Genomic DNA, 27,674 nt, shown 5'->3' with positions numbered 1-27,674 from the left:
AAGCACATGCTTTCGCCGTCTTGTGACAACGTGCTAAAGAAATGTCAAAGTAAATCCCAAAATTAAAAAGTCATGTTGCCAAAACATGTGTAGGGCTGTTTGTCTTTGAAAGCTATTCTAGTCTATTAGTTTAAAAAACGAATGCTCCGCGTGGCATCTCCGTTACTCAACAACTTTCACAGCAGGGCTGATGAGCACTACCTCTGCCATTCTGCTTGAAGGTCTTTGGTTTTCATCAGCTGAAAAAGAGCAGGCAAGGACAGGGAAGATGAATGACATCAATGGCCAGCCGATACTTCCAGGGACGTGTGATTGAGACAAATGAGCCTTGTTACATTAGCTGGGATACTGAATCCTGCTGCTCAAAGATCCAGAGCTTGATAGAGCTGAAACTAGAGGCACCCAACCTTTCTACAGATCACCGGTGTCATGGGGCCCGAGAAGAAGAGCTTTCTCAAAGTGCCTGCTTCGCTGGGCTCACTCACTCCCCCCCGTTTTTTTTCTGCTTTTCTCTTGGACCGCATTTGCTTTGCTCTATTTTATGCCCATGCACCCACACACACAAACACACACAAACATTGTGGCTACATGGCCTTCAAAGATTATTTTGGCCTTTTCTAGGTGCAGATGAAAGTGAAATACAGCCATGATCTAATCTATATACAATACACTTGAGCATTAGTGTCTGTGAACACTTCCTTCATTCATTATGCATTCCCACTGCTACTAAATGCACAAAATGATTGCACTGACATTGCAACAATCCAAAATATATTTGCATTGTTGGCCATGATAAGCAGACTGAGGCAATGAATTTTAAGGGTTCTGCTTAAGTGTGAGCACACTGCTGTGTCCCTTTAGTGGTAATCATGAATGCAAGCGAGCGTCAAGTTACACAGTATTTGACAGGCTTGTAGGAAATTAGGCGTATATACCATTTATATATATATATAATGTAGTGATATCTTCTTATAATTGCTGTGCATCTGAGCCCTACAGTTAGAGACTATACTTCTTCCCTTATGCCCTTTAAATATACATTTTTGAAAATACACTGCCACTGAGATCATAATCAAGTGAATTAAATCAGTTTTCGAAAAGCTTACATTTGTCCCAAAAAAGGGTTTTCAGTCATCTTTGCAGAATATAAAAATAAAATCTGCGATAATCTCTGCGCTGACGGTGGAGGAGCTGCTGAGCAATTTCACTGTCATCCTCCTTTCCTCTAGATGTAACAGACCGTATGAAAGGCATTCCTAGACGACAGGGGTGCACAAGGAGTACCTACTGCCACACAGAGTTCATAGACTGCTTACAGCGTGTGAGGCACATTTCCCCCCCTGCACTGCTGTTTTCATAGTCCTACAAACACTGGCCTGGTTTTGTTTAACATGGCAGGATTAAGCAGCCATGCGCAAAGCATGCTTCCCTCCTTGCACACTTTGCTTACAATGGAAGGCCTGAGCGCTCTTTGCTACCTTTTGGTGAACCAGCTTCCCTGACTGCTGGTGCTTTGGTGCTCTAATCCCAGGCAAATAAACAAGTGCCAAGATTAATGATTGCATAAACGCGTCCCCAAAGCCCTGGAATAACAGTCGGCTCTTCAGCCTGTTCTGCTGCCATGCAAAGGCTCTCAGAGTCAGCTGACAACCTGTATATCCCTCTTCCCTTCCTGCTGCCTCAAAACAGCCAGGAATCGTCTGTGCTTTGTTGCTTCATTAGCGACAGGAAGCTGTCAATATTTTCTACGTGAGAGAGGGTACGCAACGCTGCACTGGGAGGATGCTTCTATGCTAGAGCGTAATAAAGGGTCCTCCACAGTTCTTAAGCTCTTCACTTCTTACTTCTTGTTGCTAATCAAGGCCACTGCACAGCATGTCTGGCCCTCAGCGCCTGACATAACAACCCCGTCTGTCTGAGGCCATAATGAAGGCAACATGATAGGAGGAAAGTGGAGGTTCTGGAAGACTTTTGATTAGTTTGTCACCCTCATCAGAACTTCTAAAACACTTGCATTTATGACTTCTTGTAAAAAAAAATGCAATCTAGTAGATATTTAGGAGGACATTAGAAGTGTGTGTGTACAGAAATAAATCACAACCCCAACAGACCAAAAACGGCCATTAAAATGACATTAGGAGCATGGTTCATCCTCTCATTCCTGTCATTCCAGGTCTGTGACGCTAAGATGAGCGGCTTTATGATGAGGAGGAAGTAGTGGAGACGGGGAGAGCGAGAGGCTGTAAAAGAGAAGTTGGGAGGAGCAGTGCAGTCCACTAGTCCAGGGGCAAGAGAGCGTGGGACGTTCAGATGAAGTGGGAGGTCCCACTCCAGGAGGTTGCTCCTAAACATGAAGGCAGAGGCAGCACCCCGCCTAATGAGGGGTGAAGTGGAGCCCCCTGTGGGATCCCCTCAGGCACATTCATTAGGAGATGAAAAAGCATTTCCTGCGGCAGAGCAAGTGCCTGCCTTAGCTCGGACATGTTTAATTTAGGGCCATATGAAAACAGAAGGCCACACTGCTCAGGTCTGCTGTTGTCAGTCAGGGGGAATCAACACCCCATATGGCCAGTAAGTCAGAGCCAGGATAAATGCTGTGTGTAGAATTGAATTATGATTTTTCAATTCCTGTTTTCTTTTTTTTTCGTCCTTTGGCTTCGTTTCCACCCTTTTAGCTTACAACGTACATATTATTAAAAGGTCAAGTGCACTGACACTTTCAACTCTGGGTAGAAAATTCATTGTAGACAGGCTATTATAAAGAAAATGTGCGTCTTATCACAAGTTTCATTTCCCTCAATGCATTGCATTTGGTTGCATCTTTTTGGCTCCAGGCAAAAATAATAGATTCGTTTAGCCAGTGGTGGTTTGTGGAAGGATTATGGTAATGCAGCACTGAACGCTGCAAGCGAAATACAGTAAAAAAAGAAAGTGCTGCAGTAAGAGACACAGGAAGAATATCTGAGAGGTTAATTTATATGATTGCACAAATCTGCATTCACAAATGCATCCTGAAAATCTCATATCGCGCAAGGTGCACTGTTTGCAGAGACAACAGAAGAGACAACTGCTTCTTTTATTCCACTGTATGAACAAGGGCATTACGGTGTATCAATCCACGGTGATTCGGATACATGTCCGCTTATCACGGCCGCTTATCCTTGTTCCTGATGAATCCTCACATTTATTAAGGCTGTCTTCTTGCCTTGTTAGATATGTATAACCAATCTCCTGTAATTAGCAACTGCTAACCTTTGGGGTGCTAATCCCCCGTGAATTGTGGATTTGTACATCAAAGCCCACACTCTCCCATATAGCTGGTGCTTGAAATTACACTATTTGAAACCTGCAATTATTTGTATAGCATGGATGCATACAGTCTCCTCTTTTATGTCTCTGAGAATCCCGTGGGTTTGCAGTAAAGAATCCTTAATCCACTCCAGTGGAATCCAAATATAGAGTTAACACCAGCTTCCCAAAATTTAGATGCACAGCCAAGTGCCTGCTGAACACGTAAAGTGGAGAAAGCTCTCTCTCTCTCCCCCTCTCCATCTTCCTCTCGCCTTCTCTCTTTTGCATAGTTAAGATTGGATTCCTTTAGTGGCTTAGAAGCATCATATAGGAAACAACGGGGATTGCCCAGCGGTGCAACACAAAGATGCTTCAGTATCAGAGAAAGGCTACAAGAAGAATGGCTGTGTTGTCCTTTTCACGGGCAATACTTTAAAGTTAATGAAATAATCAATAGTCTTGCCTGTTGTTTAATGTAATCACATGTCCAGTCAACACAGTGAATGCTGTTTAGAGTCAGCTGCAATTTGTGCTCTCACCCTCTTCAAGGCTAAGCTAAATCCATTGTGCAAGAAGGGGGAGATTATACGGAGTGAAAATAACTGAGATAGCTTCCCACACATACACACACACAAGCACACACAAGTGTGCACGCAGACGCGCATGCAAACTCGATGCTTTTGCAGGGAGAACGCCTGAAGCATTTACTTTCTTTAATGAGAGACATGAGTCTCATGTGTCAGTGATGCACAGCATGGGAACAATAGGGTGGGCTTTAATTCCATCACTCTACTGTATTTATCCCTCTATCTCATCAATACCTGTCAGTTAAGCAGGATGAAATAAATCATGTCAAGTAGACTCAGTCAAGACCACACTGCGCTCAGCAAACACGTAGAACCTGAACTTAAAACTCGGGGTGAATGCAGTTTTACGCAGTCGGTGACAAATTTAGCGCACGGGTCTTAAGCAAGGGAATACAAGAGATTGTGTTCAGAGACAAAGATCATCCTTCCTGCACCTTCTCTAGCACGTTATTAAATAGCAATGAATTAACAATGATGTTGTTGGGTCTTTAGAGGAAACGAATACCTCGGCTGTCACCTAAGCCTCCCATGGAAATCTCTTTACTTACCCCAGTGAAACACAGATACCTCAGCTACACTTCTTTTAACATCTTAAAAGGCAACTAACGCTCCACCTTCTTACATTGTACAATAAGTGCATTAACAATTGGGCACAGTGCTTTTGAATGATATTGAAAACTTGACTAGTGTTTCTTTAAGTGTACATATGCCTAATACTGCTGTAAATCACGTGTAAATATGGCTTCATGTGCGAGCAGCAAAAATAATAGCCAGTGAGATCTTTCAAAGTCCTCCCCACATATATGCAATAACACCAGATTTATCATCAGATAAAAAAGTAACACATAAAACACTTCAAGGATTGGCTTTGAGCGATAGCAATAATCCTGCAGGCGGCCAAATTATGATTTATCTACTTTGGCTTGAGAGCACATGGGGCAGTACTGTATATATCTGTGGTAGCTGGGCTTCTCACTGTAGCATAGGAGCGACTCAGAGAGAATACATTTGGTGTAAAATTGCTTCATCTGTTTACAATTCCATTTGGAGTTTATGAGAAAGACAGGCAAACACAGGCTGATATATTGCCCCTGTGTCACGGCATGGCAGGAGCATCCACACAAAGATTCATCTCTCACTTAGAAGCCAAATGATACGTCTAATTTGCTGCAAGCACAGTTATTTTTAACCTCTCCAGCTGTCAGATAATGGAGCTTGACTGTCAGTGCTAGTGTGTGCAAGTGTGTTAAAAGGTTGCAAACTCTTTTCAATCTACCATTCCCTTTGAGGGAATTACAAAATGCGCATTCCCATTAGTTCACCTGATTGACATTGCTTCTTCTTTTATCAAAACCCGAAAAAAAGAAGAGAGTTGACTGAATTAAGATGGAGACTTCCAACAGCAATCTAAAAACAGTTTTCACACGGGCTGTCAAAAAATTATGGTGGCTAGAAAAACATCTCATAAAGTTCAGAAAGTGTTTTGTGGTTACTGACTGCACAATAGGAAGTATTATTACAAACCCGAGTGATGGTGTCTATTGTGCAGCTTGCCACAGTAAAATCGTGCACCATCACACGCTTCACCTAACACCTCTACAATTACAAGAAAGCACGTGAGGCTTAATATTCACAGCTTTTATTTCATTTTGTACCGCCACAAGGAGAAGGCCAGCGCCGCTGAACTGAGTGAAAGGGCCAGTTACGTAAGACCACTGGAAACTGTTCTTAATCAATGAACTGGCAGCTGACTGCACACTGGTGTCAGTAGCTTGGCTGATGTAATTTAGATGGACACTAATGGATTCCCAGCCTCGTCAAACATGGGTGTAAATCACAGCACTTTCACTGTTAAGGGACTTTTGACATTTCTAACAAGCGGCACTGGTTACGCTGCACTAACATGATAATGCAACAGGAAATATGTCCTCGAGGATATGCGGGCTTATGTGCAGTAACGTACAATAAAAGAAGTCACGTCAGTCACTTTCGGAGGAGTTGCATTGAGTGTGCCCACTTTTTCAGTGATGCGTTTAAAACCACCACAAACTATGTAAAAAAAACAACCTAAAAAACAATGATTTGCCTCACACAGCCATCTCCATTCCTCTACAGTAAATAATTCCACTGTCCCAATAACCAGCTGACCTCTAATGTCCGCTAACTCCAGCTTAACAGCGCATTATGTAAGAGAAGTGAAGGGGACATGTGGGAACTGAACTCTGTTCACTTCTATTTGACCATGCGAGTGCAGGCAGCTGGATGTGCCTGCTTTTCTGCGTATCGCTGGGCTCTTAGAAAAACGTCTGCGGTGACACTTCGCACTGACCACCTCTGACTTCAGCTTCAGGGTGGCTCAAGATATGAACCTCAGTCATGGCACAAGCTTCCGTCAGCCGCGTGCCTATGTGGCTAGACTAAAGCTCAAGTAAACTGTTACGAAACGGCCCCTTTGTGGAACAATAAGCTGAATTTGCTCTTGCCTTGAAATCTCCCTGCAAGGTTTTTCAAGCCCATCACGACTAAAAACCGCTACCGTGTAGACAATGTAGCTCACCTCAAGAAAATACTTGGCCACAAATGTTGTATCTGGCCTGAAAAGCGCATTATTTGAGATTCGATTCACGCGATCATAAAGGACCTCGTTATTGTAGACGGGAATGCAAAGAAAGTGCTGCGCTTGGAGGAGATCAATAAGTAAATGTGCACCAAAATAAAAAAGGGGGTGGGGGATGGGGGGTCATATTTTTTTTTCCCCTGCAAAATATTCATGCTTATCAACACAGATTTTTTGCAAATAGGCTGATGCGGTACAATGCTGCTCTTGCTCAAAAACCTGCTGAAATAGCTTTTATGTATTCTAACCAAGCGCTCGCACATCATGCTGTAGCAAGTGAGCAGCAAGTGTACTGTGTATACTTCCACACTGGCAGTGTTTCCTGTCTTACTACATAGAAAGCTAAGTTTCATACTCAGGTGCCAACAGCAGTGCTCTTAGTTACACAAGCAGCCGCTAATGGTGCCGGGTCAGTATTTGGGATCTAATCCTCAGAGGTAATATGATCCACCACAACAACTTTCTACATGTCGTTCTGGCCCTACAGGAAACATAACACTCTTTATGAATCGAAACAAACCACAAACACGGGTGCCGAGCAGGAAAAAAGATCTCTCCCCCTTTGCCTCCTTGATGCACAAGATTTATTTCTCTGCCTGTTCATTTGGCACAAACATCACCGCGTTACAAAAGAACACAAGGCTTGGGGAATTTTCTCGAAAACCCATTGCAATTCTCCTCCATGCTAGTTAAATTACAGAAGAAGTCACAGCAGGGAACTTGGGAACACAGCTACCAATCAACTGAAGCAATTCTCCCGGTGTGTTTGTCAACACTGCTGCCTTGTGTAATTGGCATAATTGTCAGGTTAGTGCTCGGAACAAACTGGGCGTCCTCTTGGCGAGTACGGTCCGTGTCATTAAAGGGACATGTTTCTGGAGGCGCTCCCGGGGACACATAACACGCGAGCATGTTGGAGCGACAGCTCGCCTGATAAAATGGCTGCCTCTTATCTCCACTATGCATATGAAAGGCTTATGCCTTCTCCATGACAGATTCTACGCCTCATCACCATGGGATTTGCCCAGATACACCAGAACAGAAGCTGGGAGAAAAACAATGTATCACATGTATAGCCTCATCTTAACACTGTCAACCGTTCATGTGTGTGTAGCCACTGTGCACGAGCACACATATTGAGGCTCGCGTAACGCAGCGCACTGACTCAGTACTGGTTTGCTGTGGATAATGAAATGTGTGTGTTTCGCTCATCAACAGTAATTCCCAGTTTAATGGCTGCATAGTCAACTTGGCAATCCTGGAGCAAGCCTCAATTATCTTGATAATCTGTAATGAATACTTGATATAATAATGATATAGTATCTATAATTACCATGATGATGTGGGGTAGAGTGTGGTGAAAAATAATCGTTTGTATCATCACCGCTGGGTAGCATCATTATTAATCTGACAGCTCTCATAAAGCGCTTTGTTTGTTTTCTCTGATTGCTCTTTTACTACCAAAATAAACAACTTGGCTCCTTTGAGTTACAGCGGTATAATTTGTTGGAACAGCAAACGCATTTATCTATAAATTTATTTTCAATTTGAGGTAAGCTGCAGTCATGAAAGCTAAATCACTACCAGGGAGAAGATTATTCTAATTACTAACCAGCTGTCGCACATGCTGCATGAGCACAGGATGTGTCAGAACACAGAGCAACCAGTAATCAGTTTCACAGAATCGTTTGAGCACACATTTACATCTTGCACACGATGATAAACATGAAATCGTCTTCATTTGTATGGTAATGTTGTAAAACTAAAAGAAGCATATGCTATAACACGGCACGACTGAATTTAGAAACACGAATTTTATGGTCAATTTGTCAATCTCAAAAGCCGAGTGTTTATTTGCAGCTGGAATAAGCCTGATGGTATTTTAGTTTTCATTCAGAGCATCGTCAAAGACATGTCGACTACCTGAAAGCACGGGAATGCAACTCATATGCTCACACTAATGTGGGTAATGTTTAGTTTTCAAATAGAAAGTGGGTCCAAAGGTATACTGTGATTCAGTCACACAGTAAGCTGAGGCAAAGCAGGGGAATTTTGTCATATGAAAGTCTGTCTTTTCCCAGCTACACTATATCTGAATAAGACCATAATGCAAGCATGGCTTGGTCCCTGGGGTTTTCTTTGCCATTTACACTGCTAGCGCTGCAATCCCCCTGACAGGCCTGTTTATGACTGCTCTGCTATCAGAGGGCTGAGCAGAGCCAGGGACGAGCCTTCATTAGAGATTAAAGTGACCGTCACAAAGTCCAAAATCATCACTGCTTCCCACAGCAAGGCGAGGGGAGACACTGAATGGGTTTAAGCTCATGCATCAACAGCAAGTCAGTATCAGACGGATCCTCTGTTTAACACAAGTTCCTTTTAAATTTCAATATGCATTCATGAATGACATTTAAAGACATTTTTTAAATTGGCTACAATCAGACTTGTCATATTCATGGCTTTGCTGCCATGAAACAGACATGCAAGTAAATACCAAGCATGACATTACCTTGCGAAGAGAGCGATATTTGAAGCAGGAACATTTTTGATTCCATAGCAGTCATTTAGCAGACAAACAAGGATGCTCTGCATCATAGGAGGATCAGATGCAATTTCCTGCATATTAGAGCTTTCATACATGATTTCTACTAACTGCAGAGCTGGGAGCCTGGCTGATTTGCCTTTAGTGGTAAAGCTTATACATCAAGTCAACCAGCCGCTGTACATCATGAATTATAATATAAGACAGAATACGTGCAGTTGGGTGGAAGCCTTGGCCTTTTGTTTTGACCGTAACCACTCAAGATGCTATTCCCTTCCAGGCATTATGTGGTCTGCACTCATCTGTCTATTTCCCCAAACTCTGCAAATTCACAAAGAGAGAGATCCTACTCCAGCACTGATAGTTTTTTCTGTGGGGGTAACGCATTGATGTTTTTAAATTCAGACAATCTGTGAGTTCCTTTACACCTACACTGTAGGTAACAAAGAGCAGTGTAACACAGGAAATTATGGGAGCGAGAGAGGTTAAACAAAGCAACAAAGCCGTTATACACATTACGCCATTTCTCCTTCCATCAAAATTCTTGCTGCAACTCCAGAACAAAGCAGCTATTCTCAGAGGAACATGAAAGACAGACACCTGTCAATCACAGCTCCTGCGACTCCATATTTCCTGTGTCAGAGGCTGCAGAATGGAGAAATGTGCAATATTCTGATAATATTTCATGCAAACGAATGCAAGTCAGAACACTTCCCTGCTGGCCAGAAGGAGGGGGAATGAGAACAGGTAATTATCGGATTGCCTCAAGGCAAAAAATGATAGAGATTGCAAAGAACGGGGATATTTAGCCCAGCTAATGAAGCCCCATGTTTTGGGAGCACCGGGAAGAAGGAGCAGAGGGAAGCTAGGCTGTGGCTCAGCAGGAGGTAGAGCCTGATAAGACCATCTTACATAATGGTCACATCCAGAATTTGCTCGCCGTTTGGACCGAAGCTCCCCGTCCCTCACATTCTGTCCTATACAATCAGGGTGGCCGACCGAGGGAGTGTAAGACTGTCTGCATATCCAGTTTCCTTAAACGTGACCTTTTAATATGTTAATTCTCACCAAATAATTTGTGATGTTGAGGAATGGGCATTGAGTCTGTTGCAGAAGCGCAGCTACAATCGAATTATGGTCATTTAAATGTCATTTAAATGCAGTTTCTTTGTGTATATCAATACCAGTTCTAATCACTAAGGAAATACAAAAAAACTTGAGTGACTTGAGTGAAGGCTCATCCCTCTTGGCCCAGTCAATTTAACCCCACTGAAGGGTTTATGTTTGCCCATCTCGACAGCCTTACTTAAAGTGCTGAAAAATAAAAAGAGATTGCTTATTTTGTATATGCAGCACTTCCCCCGGACGGATATGAAAGTTTAATCATGGCATTAGGATTCACAGGCATTCCCTTGCTAGACCTGCTTGCAGACATCAGAATTGCTAATTTGCCGGTTTGCCCGGGAAGGGCTGGCTGGTGGTTGAGGAGGGGATGAATGGAAACAGGAGTCTGATTTGTCCAGATAACCTTGAACCTTAACGCTCAGCTTCCTGTGGTTGTACAGAGCTCAATCAGTCCCTCTTTATCATGTTGATCTGAGCTCCTGTCCAGTGTAGCGGCCGGCACAGCGCTGCACTCGCTTTCACCTGACAACTCCGGGAGTGTGTCATCGGGAAAAATCATTTCCCGCTCTCTTCCACAGTCATTAACTTCCGCTGAAATCCCATGAATAAATACAGCAAAATAATTGCTTTCAAAGACAATCTAGCCTCTGCAGTGTGATTCCGATCAGATATCAACATTAAGCGAAATGTAAGTCTTTGAAAAAAAAGAATGATAGTAATTGTGGCTCAGTTTCTAATCTGAGTAATTAATTTCTATTGCTTGTGATGAAAATCCACCGGAGGCACAGGCATGATAAAGAAGAAAGGTCCTGACAGGGTTATGATTCAGCAGAGATGTGAAATTCAAATTAGCCAGGCTAAGCAGTTTGGAGCTGATGTTGATTTGAGTGGACTTACTGGTCAGCCCTACAGTACAGTACAAGAGCCAAGGGCTGAAAGATGGTGGAGTTACTCATTGGCACAGGTGCTTTATCAGCAAATTATATGTGAGAGACGAAGGACTAACGACTGCAAGCTACACTCGCACTGTAACTGTAAATTTACAGTAAATTAGAAAGACATTATAATGCAAACTAAGATTTCCAGTCCTTTTTTCCCTCTCCCAAACACACCTTTGTGATTACAATAATCCGAGAGAAAATTGGTGCAGAATAGCTGTTTCTAAGTCCACTGAGAGCCAGACTCTCGCTATTAACAAAATTAAAGTGAAGATCTATCATTGGCAGGGAGAGATGGAGCAGCAGGAGCAGAACTCTCACTGTTTTCTGTCACAGCCTCAGCTGTGTGCACACACTCTCCTTACACACTGCCATCTTTCACTCAGCCAGGCACTTGCCTCCTCGCCCACTGTGCCCACCAGGCCCGGGCAGCACATGCCACTGCCAAACATCCATTTACTCCCCGCAGGACTCCCACGTATCTGAAGTGGGCCTGTCACTGAGACCTGTTTAGATTTTAGACAGCACTGAACACCCATTGCACAGGTGAATACCTGTTATTTGGTGAGCAACACGGATAAACACACACAATGCACGTAATTAAACGCCTCATTTGAAATCCGATTCGATAATTTCTCCGGGAACACCTTGTCGGGTGGAATGACTCGACGGAGGGTGGTAATTGCATCCCTGTAGAGAGGCCGGTAGCCTTCGATGGAAAGCATGGAATTATGTCCACTGGATTCGGTAGCGAGAGCTGAAAAACACGCACCGTAGTCCAAATAGGAGGTAATGTGTACTGTATGTGCGTCTGCGAGTCTTTGTGTACACATGTGTTCACAAGTTCAAGCTGCGGGAGCAAACATACAGCACATTAATTGGCTATTATATGAGCAGCATGACCTGATGACCAGAGATGTGTTTTCTCTACAAAGAATCCCACCTCCAACATCTTAGCCCGGAGGCAGCTTTAATGCTAACCTGCAGATGCTGCTTTTGTCTTTGAAGTGGAGCGATGAATGCACCAGAACAGATGGAGATGTTGGATGCTTTCAGGAATTATTAATGGCAAGCTATGATCCCAAATGACCTTCAGCAAATAGTCTCCCAGCACTGGAGTACACAGGCAGCCCCCTCACATCCATATTGTAGTTTTAAACCACACCTGGGTCAATGAAGAAAACACCAAGCTATCATTACTGTACTTCAAACTACACAATAATCCATTTGGGAAGGTTTCCTCCTTTTTTTTTAAAAATTTCCTGCAAAGACAACTCAGAAGCATCCAATCACATCAAACTCAATTGTATGTTTCAGGAATAGATTTGAGGTTTATGCAGCAAACGCACTAATTCTGTAAAGCCCAATTTGTTTCTCCAACAATGTGAACCACACACTGGAATTAATCTGCAGAAAGCCTTTCCTGTTGTTTTAAAAATAAACCCTTCATCACTGCAAGCTTTTGTTGTTGCTTAAGGGATACATTGTGACATCAAATCTATCTTATGAACATACATCAGTAATAGCCACATAATATTGGTTGCCTATGGATAGCATTCAAATTACAAAGCAAGCAATCTTTGAATTGCCTGGGAGAGAAACTGAGCTGCTTTATGTCATAAACTAAAATAAATGTTACCAAAAAAGCTGCTTTCTCTTAACGCATGCAAAAAATAAAGTATACAATGCTTAAATCAATTCAATCTATACATAATGGACAAGTTTTCCACTGGTTTTCTCTTGTAGTATAAATTTGTCCGACTAATAACGGCCACGTTTGGCTTTATACAGTTAATCAGTCTGTGTGGAGAGAAAAAGAAGGATATCACTGGATGACAATTTAGCTATTTATAGATTTTTTTTATACTGTATCTGCATTTGTGAAAAAAAGAAAAAAGTGAACACTTCATGAGGCAGGATGACTTGGTAAAGATTGCGATCTACACTGTAAGCTCAGAAAAACTGGCCCTGTCAGCAGACTAGCTCATGTGTTCCTAGACTAATTTCTAATTACCCGTTTAGAGAAACAAGCATTTTAAAAGTGGAATGATTGCACAGCCCTTCATCATGAAATGAAAAAATAATTTTTCTGCACTATAAACAGGTGTAACAATATGTTTTACAGGAACTATAGTGAAACGTCAGGTTTTTTAAAAGTGTGATTCACACCTCAGAACATGAATGAATTCATTCACGTGATATTGGTTCTTTCTTGAATTAGTTTCATCTTTTAGTTTCATTTCAAGTGCATAATCCTAGCTATGGTGGCTGGTGTAGGACAAAGACTTTAATCAGCCAACAGAAATAAAAAACATTGAATTTAGATTGTATATTTTACATTTGCCCATGGCTATTGTGGGGAAATGCAAAGCAGCTGGCCACTGCGTTTCTTCTGTTTGCGTATAAAAACTAGTGCCGTCAGCATTAATCTCGTTAAAATGACGTTAATGCCATAACCGCATTAACGCGGCAAATCTCCGTTAGCGCTAACGCGTTGACGCCGTGCAGTCCCACGCACGGGCCGATCTGTGCTAACTTGCTAACGGAGATTTGTCTCGTTAATGCAGTTATGGCGTTAACGTCATTTTAACGAGATTAACACTGACAGCACTAATAAAAACATTTTTGTAGGTACTATATTTTAACAAATTTGAATATCATCAACACTTAGCAATAAATCAAAAACAGAAAAAATCTATGTGTCAATTAAATATTTTGTGGTAATTTACAAGTGTAGGCTGCCAGTCCGCTGTTTACCTCAACTGGTGTCCATGTCTCCTTACTCTTGAGGAGGGTGTAAAACTTTGTGAACGGACTCAAATATGAGTCGGTGAGTCACTGTAACTTCTGTGTGACGTCAGCGATACCGAGGTGAATTATTCAGGATATCTCACACTTTTCTGTTGGCAAGCACTGCTATTTTTGCTTTTGCTAGCTGGAGTTAGTTTCTTTTTCTGCTAATCTAAAAAAATGAGTGTACCTTTAAATGGTTAAAAAGAAAAGAAAGAAACCATTTGTATTCATGATTTTGTGAAGTTGTGCCTCAGGTGCCTGAAAACATAAAATCAAAAAAAGATTCGGGTACAAAAAAGAAAATGCACTCAAATTACTCAGGCCAGCAGCAAACACCTACACTATAGCTAATATTTTACATCTGTATGGGTAATTGGGTTCATACAAATCCTTCATTTAATGGGAATTGAGGACTCCTAGATTGAGTCAGGCAGCCAGCGCCCTGTAATATTTGTACAGAATTTGCAAGGTCTTCAACTCTCAGTTTCTAGAGAATAAATACTGGGCTAGTACTCTCCTAAGACACTGCATGCCTTCAAAGAGCTACATCTAAGGGAGAAATTGATCAGACACTTTTTCTCACACTTGGTTAGAGTAGAAAGGAATAAATTATTTGAACAGTGTCTATCTACTTATATACCACGGCCACTGATTAATTATCTTAGGCCTCGCTAATGAGAATTTGTAAACAAATACAATGTTAATCTACTATGTATACTATGTTTACTCAAGTTTGGTGAGGCCAAAAAAATTCCCTTATGTATAAATTATAATAATCCCACATCAAGAGATGGAAAAAAAATCCATCCTGAGATCAAAGCCCAGACGGGCCCAATGTAATCATGTGTCAAAAGATCAAAAAACACCTTCCTCCCTAACTCTACTAGAGAAGGTATGTGAAACATACAGTGGTTTATCAAGGAGGGCTGAAGTTGCATTAATTAAAAATAATTTAAAAAAAAGAGTAAATGAATTAATTAATATGCCAATACCAAAAATAAACAAGTAAATCAATACTGAATTACCTCTGTATTCATTTCTCTATTTAGTTACAATTTTCCACTTAATTTATTTATCTGTGTATGCATTTCTGCATTATTTTCTCTTTGCATTTTTCCCTAAAACTTACTCACTTCTGATTTTTTATACATTTCTTTAAGCATTTTTTGCTTTATTATACAAATAAAAAGGAGCTGTCGTTCAAACTGTGCCATGGGGTCAACATTTTGCTTAACACGTCTTTTTTCCACAAACATTGCCACAACAGAAATGCCCGCCTCCAGTCAGGAGGTCGCTAGAGAACTGAGATGCTTAGATAATCTAACCTAAAATAATACAGACCGTTTGGGCTGTTTAGTTACACACTCGCATGGATGGTGCGTTTCAAATCACCATATATGAACACGTTTCGTTTCAATAAATTGGAAGCAATGACTCATTGTGGGTACCTGTACATGTACATCGAAAATAACTGTGAGGCAGAAGGCGGCACAAAGTTGGTGTGAATGTCATATTTGGGTGGGACTGCGGTAAGAATTAAGACATTTTATCTAGGAGTGTTACATCGACTTTGTGCGTTGCCAGTGTAGCTAAGCTATGTAGCTACATTGACTAGCTAACGTTTTGACAGCACACCCACGAGTGCAGAAGGCAAAATTTTTACTATTTTTATTTAATCAGTAACTAAAATGTAAAATCTGATTTAAATAAAAAGAAAACAGAACAGGGGACTTATTACTAAAGCAAATACATTTATATGTTTATAAATTCCTTGTTTTTTGTGCACTGAATAATTAATATACAATTATTAAATTATTAGCACTGTTGCCTCAAAGCCTGAAGGTCCTGGGTTCAAATCCACCAGCTGGCTCAGGCGGGTTCTCCATGGGTACTCCTGGTTTCCTCCCACAGTCCAAAGATATGCATGCCTTAGATTAATTGGCAATTCTAAATTGGTGTGAATGTGAGCATGAGTGGTTTTCTGTCTGTGTTAGCCCAGCGGTAGACAGCCTAGATTGCTAAATAGGCGTGCCCGACCTATCACAGCTGGGAGATCCTCCAGCCCCCCATCCAAACCTGACTTGGATAGATAGAAGAAAAATATATGAAAATTATTCAGTGTTAGTAATATATAGTTATAAGTCCTCCACAGTTTTATCATCAATCTGAAAATCTGCTTCACCCACGTTTTCATCACTCTTCTAAGGCATAGTTTATGATCATACATGATAAGAAAAAAATCAAGAGAATAAATTGCCTGTGAATTATGTCACATAGCAATGTTACTATGGGAACCTCTAAGCACAAGGTAGATGGGGTTTTTAACAGAGTACCACCTAAACATTTTGTCCATATGAAAATAATGACACTTAAAAAGCATGCAGTTGGGCAAAAAATATAAGTGTAATTGTCCACCCCCCACCTAAGAAACACAGTTTTACAGGAGATTTCCCAAAGATACTTTAGACTGTCACATGAAACACGTTTGGTGTCTTTCACCACCACAGTGTAACATTTTAAGACGTTTCATTTACACAAGAAAGCAGAGCTCAGACAACAGTCATTTGATTACCAGGGCTGATTGTGTCACATGTGGAACTCCATTAGCTTTACTCTAAAAATACCTTGGAAAACAAAGAAATGATTTCTATGTACCCTTCTTTGACTGTGTGCAAAACTACATACACTACTACATGTTACATAAACCAGCCAACACACCACAGTATTTATAGAATAAGCAAGTTTGCATTGTCTTTCCCTAGCTGGGTTTTAAAACAAACAAAAAAAAAATCAATAACATACACAATCTATTTAATATTTAAATATTTAACGAGCATTTCAGCGTTAGGCAGTAACATTGTGGCTGATGTGTTTGACAGTGAAACGTCAATAACGGTGGGCTGTGGAGCTTTTACAGTAATTAAGAATGCTCTATTTGGGCAGATTTGTCCTCTGTTGCTCCAGGTCGCACTTTAAAGGCATTAAAACAACCATTAGCACAGTAGGAACGGCGCTGTCTTCCTCTACCCTCCAACTATTGACAAAAACAAAACTTAAGAGATGACAGCTGCTGATTTGTAACTAAGTGACAGATCCCTGTGAGCAAATAAAGCAGTCATGCAGTCTTTTTGCAAGAAAACTCCCATTTGTTTTCCTGTGACAGAAATTCACTGAATGGCACATAAATCCCCAAAACTTAACATAAGGGTACAGTTTTGAGGAGCTATTTATTTCAATTTATCTGATGCCTGTGTCCCATGTATTGGATTCTAGGAACTCTGAAAATGAGCCAAGAGAGAGCTTTATTACATCAGGGATGAAGATGCTTCTTTTGCCCAAATTAGGCTCTTATAAGAGGGAGATCATAAGCAAATCCTGAGACTTTGAGCGAGGGTCTTTGCTGACGCTGCTGTTGTTAAGGCTGGACTAGGCTGAGCTGAGCAGCCAGGTTGACAAGGACCTGTGCTCAGCACTAGGAAAGCTCTCATCCAGAAACAAGAAGCCCTGGGGGAACAAAGACAACAATATGCCAAAAAAACCCACTTGAAAACAACAAAACAACCCAAAAGCCTGTAAAAAAAAAAGGAAGAAAAAAAGTCAGTGGTGGGTGATTGCCAGCTGCACTCTAGATTACCAGGCTCTCTGAGAGTCTTTCAGCAATTGCTAAGAGCTGTAGCATCATCTCCAGCTCCTTAATCAGTTCTGCTGGGGAGGGATGGATCCTGACATGCAAAAGGCTCAGCACGATGGGGAATAAACTCATAATCAGCAATCAGATATTCCACATTGCTTGAGGGGGCGGTAAGCTCATCTCAGATAGGTCAAGGATCTCTCCACAGCCAGTTAACCCCTTTGCTCCAGCTGGGAAGCATGCACACGCTCATTGTCTAAGATAGACATCGTGTATTTGGCGCTGACGCCTGACTTGCTGAATTAGGATGATGAGACCAACACATGCGAACGGAGTGTATCTTTTTCATCCCGTATATCAACCGTATAAACTCAGTTTTAATTTCAAAACATACTTTACGAGTCCATAAATGGGCCTGGATTTCATTAAAACGTTATGTCCCTGAATAGGATATGCGCTGTGCCTTTAATCAAAGTTCATTGCCTTGCACATTCTTCCCCTTTCATCTTTGCAATTAGCACTGAAGCAGCATTTCTTTTATTCCAAATGAATGCATGTGCATAAAAATCAATCTTAAGCAGTCTGTTCTGGCAAGGCTGTTTTTCTTTGTTATTTATGATTAGGAATTCCTTTTATGCATCTTCGCTGGTGTGAGAGCACCTTATGCTGCAAACCTTGGGAGCAAGTTCTCACTTTGATTCCAGATTCAAACATGCATCGCTCTGCCTGGTGGCAACATGTAACCAGCGCCGGCAATGGTGGTGAACTTAGGAGACGGTAAAAACTTTAAAACCCTGGGGGACAGATATTCTCATTTGTTCCCCTTGAAGAGCACCCCCTAGTGCTCAGGATGATTCGCAATCTTTGTTTGTTCATAAGCGCACACAACAGATCAGATGAGTGTAAATGAAGCCATCCTACAAGTAGAACCTCTAATGGCCTCTGCTGGGACATGCAATCAAACGCCTCACACACTTCTCTCCCTTTTGTAATCAAGTGGCGGAGCACATGTTGCGACGACCTTTGTTATAACGTTGCCTGTTCCCTCATCTCATCAAAATTCTGCACGCCTCTCATTTTTCATCCTTTCTTCCCCACCAGGCTCCCTAGATGCTGCCGTAGCTCTCCATGGAGAAGAAGGGAGTATGTCTCAGTATGCTGTGACCTCTGACCCTTCCTCAGCCTCTTATTCTGCAGCACGCTTTTACTGGCAAAGTCTTCGCATTTCACCGTCATTTTCCTAACTACAAATTCCACGGAATCGCGCATGTGAAGCCTAGGAGATGTCTTTCGACAGAGTTCAAAGAAGACGGCTAAAAGACGCCACGCATCTGTTTAGCATAAGTGCTGAGTAAGGAATATTAGACACAAGCTCTTATCGGTTTCTATCACTGAGAGTTTCTTTCTTAGTCACCTTAGGTCAGATTAACACCAGAAAAGTACTCCTCTCCTGTGTCACCTCTGCTAGGCTGACGCATGCAGGAAGAGGGCGAAGAAGGTGATAAACCACAAAAAACAATACTCCTCTTCTTGCCTGCTGCCAGCATGCTTGCCTAGCAGGGAGATCTGATTACAACTGAGAAGAGAGCAGCTTGGTGTTTCATGGAAAAGCAGGTCAACTGTAGAGCGCTGTCAGACCTCGGGAGTCACCGGTCTGATGGAAAAGCTATCCGACATGGTGGGGAAAGACAGAGGTTTGTCTCAGGCCGTACAGTAATGGGCTTTATTTACTCCACCATTAGGAACAGAAAAGAGAGGAGAAATGATGGAAGTGAAAGGACTGAGCATACGACTCTAGGGAGAGATGCATTAGTGTTGTCTGGTGTTCCTCCTCACCTTCTACCTCTTTCGATATCTCCCCCATCTCCCTCTGGCTCACACACAAGAGACGGAGCTGCCCCACTGCCAACACCTAACTCCTTATGTGTTTTTCTGTCCTCAGTGTTTCAGTCAGACAAAACGCAAAATCAATAATGCTTTTTCTCCCCCATTTCCTCTTTGATGCAACTTCAAAAAGCAAATGGACAGCCCTCCAGAGGCCCACAGAGGAAAAAAGCCAATGGTACGAAACATGCTCAGAATGAAAGTACAGGGGAATAAAACTTCATCCTTCACTCTCTTAAAACACTGCTAACTTTTAAACCACAGGCGGCAAAGCAGACGAGGGCAAGGCGAAGCACGCGAAGCAGAAGAAGTGTACGTTCCTTATTAAATTACATAGTCATACACTAATTTTATTGAGGCACTTTATTGAGTAAAGCTGATTTGCGCTGGGAGGATGCGTGTCAGTATTTCAAATAACTGCAAACAGCAAACTATTAGAACGCAAAGATTGAGGGCAGCAAAAAAAAGAGAGAATCTATATTCTCGCTACATTTTCTGCTTAGAACATTACAGAAGGCAAAAAAAATGAAAGCAAAAATGTTCTCTAACTCTATAGCCTGTGGTATGTGATTATCTAATGAGTGCTGACAGAGGAAGTATTCTATCAGAAGCTAAATGCTGCATGACAGCGAGATACTTCAAAAGGCTCTATAAGTGACTCCTGAAATACAGACTGAAAGTAAAGTAGGAAATTACCTTTAAGTTAAAGGCATTAGGCTAAGCCCAGCTTGGTCTGTTACCTGACTGGGGAGCCAAATAGAGAACCCTCAATGAACCTCAAGTTTTTAAGGATTTAGTCCGATGGTTACCTTGAGCAACTGCTGTTTGTTGTTGCCCGCTGTTTGATTGGACATAGAACAGGGGAGTCGTTTAACCTTGCCTGTGATTGGACTAATCTGTCAAAACCACAAGGTGTGACTGACAAGACAAGATGACTGACAGAGCTGTCTGGCACCCTGGCAATGCTTCGGACGCCGCTGCAGATTAATGTTTGTACAAAAACTATGCGTGGTTACAAAGAAATGGCAATTCTTCTTTGTGTTGTTACTGGAAGCACAAGGGCAAATCATATACTTAACACACTTATATCCAATGCACAAATAACACATTTCTCAAACCCAGAATTTGAAATTTTTCAAATTCAGAATCACCTAAACGGTGCAACACATTCATAAATTAAAATGCAAAATAATCCCCAGTTCAGAAACTGGTGTCTATCCGTAGGCGCCTATCCTCTCTGGAGTGCACATCCTTTTCTCCCCAACTTCTATGGAGCCAAATCAAAAATCCATGCTCTCAATGGGCAGTCAATATCTCATTAACCAGTCCCTCTACACACAGACAGGCAGCCAGGATGTTTGTCTCAGTGTGCACAGCGCAGACTGGCACAGCTCACACACTTTAATAACCTGTGGGGACACCAATCCACTTCCTCGGTGAGCTAAGAGGCAGGAGAGAGGGCTGAAGCACACACTCCACGTCTGGTAGGCTGACTTGTTTGTCCCGCCTTGCATCTGTTCAGATGTTGTGTGCATGCTTTTAATTGTATTGTATTGTATATAACCCTTTAAATTAATAAAGGTTTTTTCATTGCAAATATACAGACATTTGTGGTTCTACTCAAGTAAATGTTGTAGCTGTCTAAAATTACATACTGACAGACTAAAACGTACACCATATTTATTGATTTTTTAAAAAAAAGATCAAAACGTGCATGAATGCCTCGTCCTAAAATAATTGGGTCTTTTATTTTAAATCCTTGCAGGTGACTTGTGCTATATTTGCCTTCACCTTAATCTGTGGCATATTCTTTCCCCTTTGGCTCTTCATGTCCTCAGTCCTTAACTGGATAATAGCCAATCTTGCTAACTTCTGCTTTAATGTGTGAGAGCCTGCAGCACTGGTTAGTGAGCGCCTCAATCGGCCACTGATTGAAAGAGACAAAGAGTACCAAATCCACAGCAAATATTTACAGCCTTGTTAACATAGCCTTAAAGCGCCTATCATAAGATATTTGGCTTTACCTTCTCTAGGGCCCCAAAAGATTTTTCACAGTCTAGTACACACTCATGCTAGATCACATATTTATGTGTTGTCTGCACGCGCTGTAGTAGCTCACTGGGCCCTGTTTTCAACAATTTTGAAACATTGATGCTACCCATCTTGCCACAATAATTCTCCTTTTCAAGGGTTAATTATATGTGCTCTGTATGAAACACTTTTTTTTTTTTACCTTTTCTATCCACACATCAAACAACTTTCTTTAATTATGTAATTGGAATTTTCATCTTAATTGTGCTGAGTAGGCTGGCTAATTTGCATGGGGTAATGAGAGGGATGTTTCCATTACAGGTAATTAGGTACTTGAGAGGCAGTGGTGTGGTAGAGAGGCTGAATTGAGAGGGAGAGGTGGGTAGAGGGTGGTGCAGGGTAGAGACAAAGCCACAGAGGCACAGAGAGATGTTCGTTATAATACATTAGCATTATTTTTTGAAGTGCAGAGGATGAAAAACAGTTTTCAAAAACACCAGATAGGGCACATGCAGTATGCACGGGTAACAATGTAAACTTAAAAAAAAGAAAAGTCTGTGGCAATGCAGCAAGTCATCGTGCACTTCCCTGACCACATTCAGGAGAAATTACTGCTCCTGTTTAAATTAGCTTTCAATTATCCCCCTTGTTGACGTTTTAATTAATTTCTGACATTGTCACAATATCCTTTCATGACACTAGACACCCCTCATCAAACTGAAAGCACCAATGAGGGAACAGACGGCGCTAGAGGAAGACTGGTGAAGAGACTCATTAGAGCACAAAAAATAAGCAGTTTTTTTGCTGTACATATCAGATTTGCTCATTTTTCTGAACGGAATGAGTAACAAAGAAGACGAAATTCTGTGCCAAGTCAAGCGAAGCACAAATAAACACAATAACATTTTGAGCATGTTACACTTTAAAATAAAAAGATTAGAAATGCTACACAGCACAAAACTCTTTTTCTCTCCAAAAATATGAGGTTTCATAAAAACCCTTCACTATGAAATGCATGTAAAAGGACATTAGGTCAAACGGGTCTTTTTTTTTCATGAAAATAAGATTCAGGACTTTGCTCTTTCTCAATTTCACACACGTCAGGCTTATCACAATTGACTGTGAGCGTCACTTTGTAAATGACTTCCCTTACACTGTTAACAAAAAAGAAGAAGAAGAAGAAAAGAATGAAAGGAATTAATACCGTGGTCGTGGCAGCTGGAGTGAAACGAAAGTCAGACAAGCTGTAAGTGTTACTATCAATATTACTAATACTCTAATTACATATAATATCACACATTAATTTCATTTGCTTTTAATAATATGCATGTATGCAGCCACTGTGTTCTGAAGATGCCCGAGTGCTTTTTTCCTCCAAACCTTTCAATCTACTGGGAAGGAAAAAATAAGAAAGCAGCACATATCAAATCAAATTATTTCCAGCTCCATATATTTTTGTCATTTTGCACAGAATGACAGCTGCCTGTGCCTCAGCGGGGTTATCGTTGCCTATTTAATTATATTAGGAGTGCATCTCACCACATATGTCTGCATGGTTGTTCACATCTCTCTGTATGGAAAAACTCATAAGTGTGGAAAAAACGTGATTATGTGCATATATGTGTGTGCGCGCGTGTGTGTATGTTTGTGTGTGCAGGCATGCGTGAGAGAAGTGTGGGGATGCACTGTATGTCTGACTACACTCACTATCTGTCTGCACGGGTGTGTGTGTGTTTGCGTGTGCACATGCTCGCCTGTACAACGGAGGGGGGTGGAAGAGCTGGGATTAAAGCGTACTAGATCAACATCACAGAGACTGGGAGGACCCAGTCCTGCTCTTGTGCCACATGTAAACCCGACTACCCCAAAAATAGGTCAGTGGAACACAACACTGTCACAGACACGCAGAAATAAAATTTAAAAAAATACATATATATATAAATAATTATATACACACACAGAGACAAACACGTGCATCGGTATCAACTCAAAGAATCACAGTCTGCCAGTCGCGCCAGTGCCTCGTCGCTCGTCTGCGACCCGCGTTCAACACTACCACACACATCTTCCTGCAGCACAGACACGTTCCCTGGACTGGAACGACAGGATTAAGAAGAAAAAAAAAAACACCCCTCCAACCCAAGCCCCCTCTCCATCGCATGCCACCTCGCATCTACGCCAATAAAAACTTCTACTCTTGAAGCCCTGGAGCTATTTCGTGTAATAGTCGAACTAGTGGAAAAAAAGCTGCACCGGCTGTGGTTTCTACAGCATCCTGCAAAACTGCAGCGACAAAACGCACACTGTAAATAAAAAAAATGAAAGCAAACCTTTAATTTTTCTTTTTTTGAATCTTTATTTTTGGAAGATGGAGATTGCTCTTATTGCTCCATCTCTTTCTTTCTGAGAGTTAAAAACAGAAATTCTCTAAGTGCACGGACAGACATATTAGAAAAGCTTAACTGACTTGGACACAATCAGAAGCAATGTATTACTGTATCTCTCCCTCCCCTCCTCTCTCCCCCTCACTCTCTCGCTCTCTCTCTCTCTCTCTCTGTCACACTCATGCCTTGCAAATGAAATGCAAAGAGTTGGCAGGCTGTGAATAGCGTACTCGTACTTCCCTACTTGTTACTCTGGGTGCGCGATCGGCATGCATTGTGCTCTTACCTTTCATAGCTGAAATCACAAAATACATCATTGAGCTTCGAGTCCATAAGAGAAGAACTATCACCAGCGCAAAGCCCTCCACTGCTGTCTCAGCAGCAGCTGGCCAGCACAGCTCTGTCTCTCAGCCTCCGAGCATGACCACACCAGAATCCATGTGACTGTGACATCAGTGTTCATGTCTGACTGCTCCCCACCCACTAGCCTTTGATTGGCACAGCATGCAGCCAGTAGGGGCGCTGAGAGCTCAGGCAGGGAAGCTGGCCCTCTTCCCACTGATTGCAGTCGGAGCCGTGTATACCAGCTTTGCTAGACACAGCACACTCTTAACTATCTGCGTCTTATCTTTTTAGTGCAAGGGTAAAGACAAAACCAGCTGTCGCATAAAAAAGAGAGAGAGAGAAAAATCACATTCTTGTTCTGCACCTTGTGCTTTTGTTTTGCCTTTAAAATTGTGCAATGTGAAGGATAAGAAAAGCGAGGAGGGACAGGAAGACAACAGAATGGTGACTCAAAAAAGAAAAGAAGAAAAGAAAAGAGAGCAGTGAGAATGGATGACAGAGGAAGTGTAATTTTTTCTGTGACTTGGTGATACAAGTGCCCCGCTCTTCTCCACCTCCCTGTCTGTAGATATGAGTGATCAGTGTGAGGCCAGATGTCGGCAAGCAGCAGTGGGCCCATCATAGAGAGAAGATGAGTGGAGCCTCAGCATCTTCCTCTGACCTCTCAGAGGACCTGCATGCAGCTCTCTCTCTCTCACACACACACATACACACACACCTCCTCAGACAGGTGAAGGAGGCGATATAGATACTGACGGAAGGTTTTTGGATGATCCCCCCCACCCCACGATGAGTTTCTTGGTATCACTTCTCTGACTCGTCCTCCTTTTTGCCCCTCACTCTCGCCCCCTGCTTTCCATTCCAGTCTCTACCTCTCTCTCGCTCCCTCTCTCTCTCTCTCCGATCCTCTCCTCCCCTCCTCCTCCTCACTCATCCTCTCTCATATGATAATCTGTTCTGACTCCTAACCAGCTGCCTCTCTCTGATACAATATTCTGGTTTTACTGCAATCCAGCCTTGGCCAATAACCATTTGGCATTTCCACGAATAAGCTGGTGCTGGTATCATCTTGTCTGAAGACAAACATCACACAGCTTCGGTTTCAAACACTGCAATATTTCACATCTAAAAATTAAAGTAGTGATTTTTTTTAAACATTTTTTTTTTTTACAAAATCAATATTTCACATGTAGAAATTTGAATTTTACACCCTCGTTTTCTCAACTTCTCTATATTTGTTTCATTTTACTAAACCTTTTATTAACCCCACTGTATCCATGCCACAGAATGATAGAGAATTGCTTCCTGTTACGACTGCTTAACAAAGCAGTTGCAACAGGAAATTGAATTATTTATTCCCACGTTACACTTGAAATATCTATATTCATTTGGTGTCTTCCGCTGTGTTCTGCTCATTGAATAAAGGTACATCTAACCACATATAAAATGGAAATGAGAACTCAGCAGCTTGCAACATAAATCTTCCCATGACAATGTTTCATTAGCACCTCTATGATCCATTAGAGTCTCTAAACACATTAACTCAGGTTGTGTCAACACTGGTCTCTTATTGCACACTGTCTAATGAGCAAAATATCATTCAGAGGCTGATAGAATCAAATGGAGCGTGCCTGGTATACAAACTAGATGCAGACACGCATACACGGCAAACTATTCGAAACAATATGATGTAACAGACGGTACAGTCCTCTCATTTTGATGTAGGCATCTCCCCGCAAGATCTTCAAAGTTCAACAGATGAGTCAGAGGGCGAAGGCCCACGCACAAGCAGGTTTAACTGTCACTATCTGTGGTTGTCTCTCAGAAACTGGCTGCTGCATCAGACTCCCTGGAACAGAGCACGGCGCGACACACTGGGACATAACACTGAGGTACCGTTAAGGGGAAACAAACAAGCACAATATGATAGCAGGGACAGAGAGAAGGACAACACCCATACAGTACTCCAACCTGAGCATCAGGAGAGAGCTGAAAGGAGTGCATGCTTTCTACATTATGTTTCTGCAGCGTGAATGTGATGAATAGCTTCTGACAAGAGAGAGAGGTTCATAAAATAACCATGAAAATGAAATAGCCGTGCTTCTAATAAAACCTATTTGTTTCCTCGTAAAAGAAAAGAAAAGAAAACAAAGTTAAATGCCACAGTAAAATAGAGACGTGTAACTCTCTCTCTCTATATATATATATAATTAATATGAATAAAAAACTACATAAAACCGAAACACAAGATACAGAGCTTTTGTGTAAATTGCAAGGTTGAATAAGGGTCACACTGTGCACTCGGTCCTCCTGTTCAGCATTCTTACAACGCAAAAAAACTTTCAATAAAAGAACAGTTGACAGTGTTTATGTGGATCATACAGAGTGAAACTGGAAAAAGACGCTGCTGCTGCTCTGTCTGTCAGCCATGCAACAAATATAGTGCCTCCAACTGTATATAATTGTGCTTAAAAGCCCAAGCTTCCCTGAGGACAAATGTTTCCAGCAAGGCTGGTTCATTAGCTTTTGATCACACACTTCCTTGACTGCTTCACATTACCAGTGACAGTATGCCAATACGCTGCTGATAGTTGCTCATTAGGGTATTGATTAAGCCACAGAGGGACTGATGGTCAGCTGTCTATGGGTATTAATGCAGCGATGTGGGGCCCTCAATAGAACTGTTTTAGCTGATAATTTCTTTATACCCCTGAGGGGGAAAAAAGTCTTGGTGGTGGATGCCGACACTGAACTGAAGCGGACACAACACAGTAAATTTCTGCATTTAGACTGGCCAAGTCATGTATCTCACACTCCTCGTGGATTAATTCAAGCAAATGTATTTACCGTAAACAAGCCCTGTGGAATGAAATTCAATTGAGATGTGGTACAGAACATCCACCGGTGCCCCGGGAGAAGAGAAGAGGACGAGACCTGATAATGGCCTCATTAGCAGTCTGTCAGTAGCCATTCCCTGCACAGGCTCACCATGCAGCTGATCCACGTTAACTCTTACAACTCTGGACTCGCCTCTTAAGAGCGCGGACCCAGTCGGCCGCGTGGTGTTCCGCTCCGCAGCAGTTAACCCCGCAAGATAAACACTTTTGGACTTACTCATTTTGCGTCCCGATCATGTGAGATATTTTAGAGAGCTGAGGCTTATATTCCACCGCACCACCTGGGTGTTTGGAGCTACACCACCTGCCTGAAGCAGCGGCAGAATTAACAAGCTCCAACAGGCACTCCATGAAAACAATACAGATCAATTTAATATAGATGCCAAGGAGTGGAGGGCATAATATTAGAACCATAACAGCACCGGCCCACACCACACAATCATAAACCAATTTAAGGCCATTCCAGGCAATTTCCTGGGGGCTTCCACTTGTGGGAAGACTTCAATAAATCACACAGACAACAAAGGAAATATCTATTTCAGTGAAAATAGAGGACACTATTGGGTTATGTCCAGAGCACTGCGGAGGGTTGCATTTAAAGACAAGTTT

The 27,674-nt window shown here is 41.9% G+C and overlaps 1 protein-coding gene across 2 annotated transcripts in view; it reads right to left on the bottom strand.

Moving 5' to 3' along the window:
- The window catches only part of roraa (RAR-related orphan receptor A, paralog a), a 188,285-nt gene that overhangs the window by 23,022 nt on the left and 137,589 nt on the right, over nucleotides 1-27,674 (bottom strand). The window contains exon 1 of one of the 2 annotated variants that reach the window (XM_039615784.1): nucleotides 24,110-24,245. The exons of the other annotated variant lie outside the window; for it this stretch is intronic. Within the exon in view, the coding sequence (XP_039471718.1) occupies nucleotides 24,110-24,140 (31 nt within the window). The 5' untranslated portion in view covers nucleotides 24,141-24,245. Of the gene's footprint in view, nucleotides 1-24,109; nucleotides 24,246-27,674 lie in introns of those variants that run through there. 2 annotated transcript variants of the gene reach the window in all.

Source organism: Oreochromis aureus, linkage group 7 (genome assembly GCF_013358895.1).
Source record: "Oreochromis aureus strain Israel breed Guangdong linkage group 7, ZZ_aureus, whole genome shotgun sequence".
Classification (NCBI taxonomy): domain Eukaryota; kingdom Metazoa; phylum Chordata; class Actinopteri; order Cichliformes; family Cichlidae; genus Oreochromis; species Oreochromis aureus.
Note: the sequence above shows the minus strand (reverse complement) of the source record. Positions and strands in the feature narration are given on the sequence as shown.